Source organism: Limulus polyphemus, unplaced genomic scaffold (assembly GCF_000517525.1).
Source record: "Limulus polyphemus unplaced genomic scaffold, Limulus_polyphemus-2.1.2 Scaffold79611, whole genome shotgun sequence".
Lineage (NCBI taxonomy): Eukaryota > Metazoa > Arthropoda > Merostomata > Xiphosura > Limulidae > Limulus > Limulus polyphemus.
In genome coordinates this window covers 1-1,858 of record NW_013745207.1, presented here as the reverse complement: position 1 = coordinate 1,858, position 1,858 = coordinate 1, and the positions used below count along the sequence as shown (strand labels likewise).

General features: G+C 40.2%; 1 protein-coding gene across 1 annotated transcript; it reads right to left on the bottom strand.

Annotated features, from left to right (window-relative positions):
- Nucleotides 1-6: 6 nt before the first annotated feature.
- On the bottom strand, nt 7-960 carry LOC106477795 (F-box/LRR-repeat protein 7-like; the record flags this gene model as incomplete). The annotated part of the gene is made up of 1 exon (XM_013938319.2): nt 7-960. A coding segment is annotated over one exon (761 nt), but the record flags the coding sequence as incomplete, so codon positions are not given.
- Between the last annotated feature and the right edge of the window lie 898 nt (nt 961-1,858).

Genomic DNA, 1,858 nt, shown 5'->3' with positions numbered 1-1,858 from the left:
TTACAACATCTCTTCACCATCTTGTAACCTTCCACAGGAATAGCTCAGTCCAGTACGGTACACGTGTTTATTTACACATTGTTAATAAAAGCCCGGATTGGTGTGCTCTATGATACAACGTTTACAGCATCTCTTCACCATCCTGTAACCTTCCACGGTAATGGCGCAGTCCAGTACGGCACACGTGTTTATTTACATGTTAATAAAAGCCCGGATTGGTGTGCTCTATGATACAACGTTTACAACATCTCTTCACCATCCTGTAACCTTCCACGGTAATAGCACAGTCCTGGATGTTCAGCTGCTGGAGACCCCGACAGTAGTAAGCGATAGCTCGGACTCCTTTATCTGTTACCATGTCGCAGGACTTGAGGCTCAGCTTCTTCAGGTTCGGGCAGTGTTCCGACAGGAGCTTCAGTCCGTAGTCTGTGACGTCACACTTGCCGATGTCCAGCGCCCGGAGCCTCGGACAGCTTCTGGACAACACTTCCATACTGTCATCGGACACGGCTTCACAGCCTCGAACGTTCAGATAGCGCAGCTTGTAACAGTGGCGAGCTATTTGCTTGACACCAGCATCAGAAACTTGGTGACATTTAGCCACACTGAGGTACCGTAGGTTAGGTCCCAGTTTGGCAAGTTCGTAAAGACCGAAATCAGTAACTTGTAAACAGTCGCTAACACTAAGTTCCCGTAGCATCACACAGTAAGTAGCAATATACTTGACCGCCACGTCTGTCAGCTGGACACAACGTCGAAGGAAGAGATGGGTTAGCTGAGGACAGTTACGGACAACCACATTCAGCCCAGAGTCCTCCAAGGAGTGGCAGTCCGTCATATCTAGGAACTGAACACACAGTTGTCGACTTCCTTCAGGGACGGTGTCACTTGTTGTTCCATTAGATTCTGAGACAGGTACTTCTGGCTGGCTTGGCTCAAGACACGTCACTCGGTAACATCCTAAAAGAAGAGAAAGATCAGAACATGATGGTATAATCTTTGTTTCCTCTAGTGAGCTTTTGGGTCAATGAACAAAATTAAACAAGAAATTACACGATTAAAAACAAACAAACAACAACAAATAGTTACACCTAACCACGCTTGTCTGTTTTTATGTAGTAATTATAACAAACATTTTGTTTGTCTGTCTGCATACTTGAATAGTTCTTATCTATTTGTGGGCTACTTAAAGTACGGAGGAACGAATGTAATAATAACATATTATATTAACTGTTTAAATATATAAATATGTAGAAACTTTCTGTGTTGGAGATTATGTATATAGTATTAGTTGCTATAAGTATCAGAAAACAACACTTCAGTTAGGCTAATAAAGTACGTTTATATTTTTAGCGATGAAAATTAAGCAGTTAATTAAGAATCACTTTGTAACAATTTACGAAATTAAAGTGAACGTTTTATTTCAATACAGAAATATCTGTGTGATAACAACAGCCAAAGACAGACGCCAGACGGCGTTAGTGAGTGATGAACACTTCTCTGTCTTTTATACAAATTTAAAGTTGAATACAGTCTTAGTTTTCCTTATGTTTCTGCTATTTACATATCTGTTCGGTAGATGTCACCCAAATAGTAGTGTTCCTCAAATTATTATGTTAAGGAACGGGTGGAGAGAGGTTAAAAACTTTGTGTGTGAGAATCATGTTTGGTACATGAACATTGAGTTCCAAGCTTTTTGACATTTTGTATTTGACTTTTTGAACTTAGTCAAATTTTGGTAGAGACCACGTCACTGACATAACAGAGTTATCTTATGCTAAGTTTCTCGATCATATTCGATAATTCTGAGATATCACATACAGTAACTGTTATCCTATACCCGAGCAATATTTTGTAA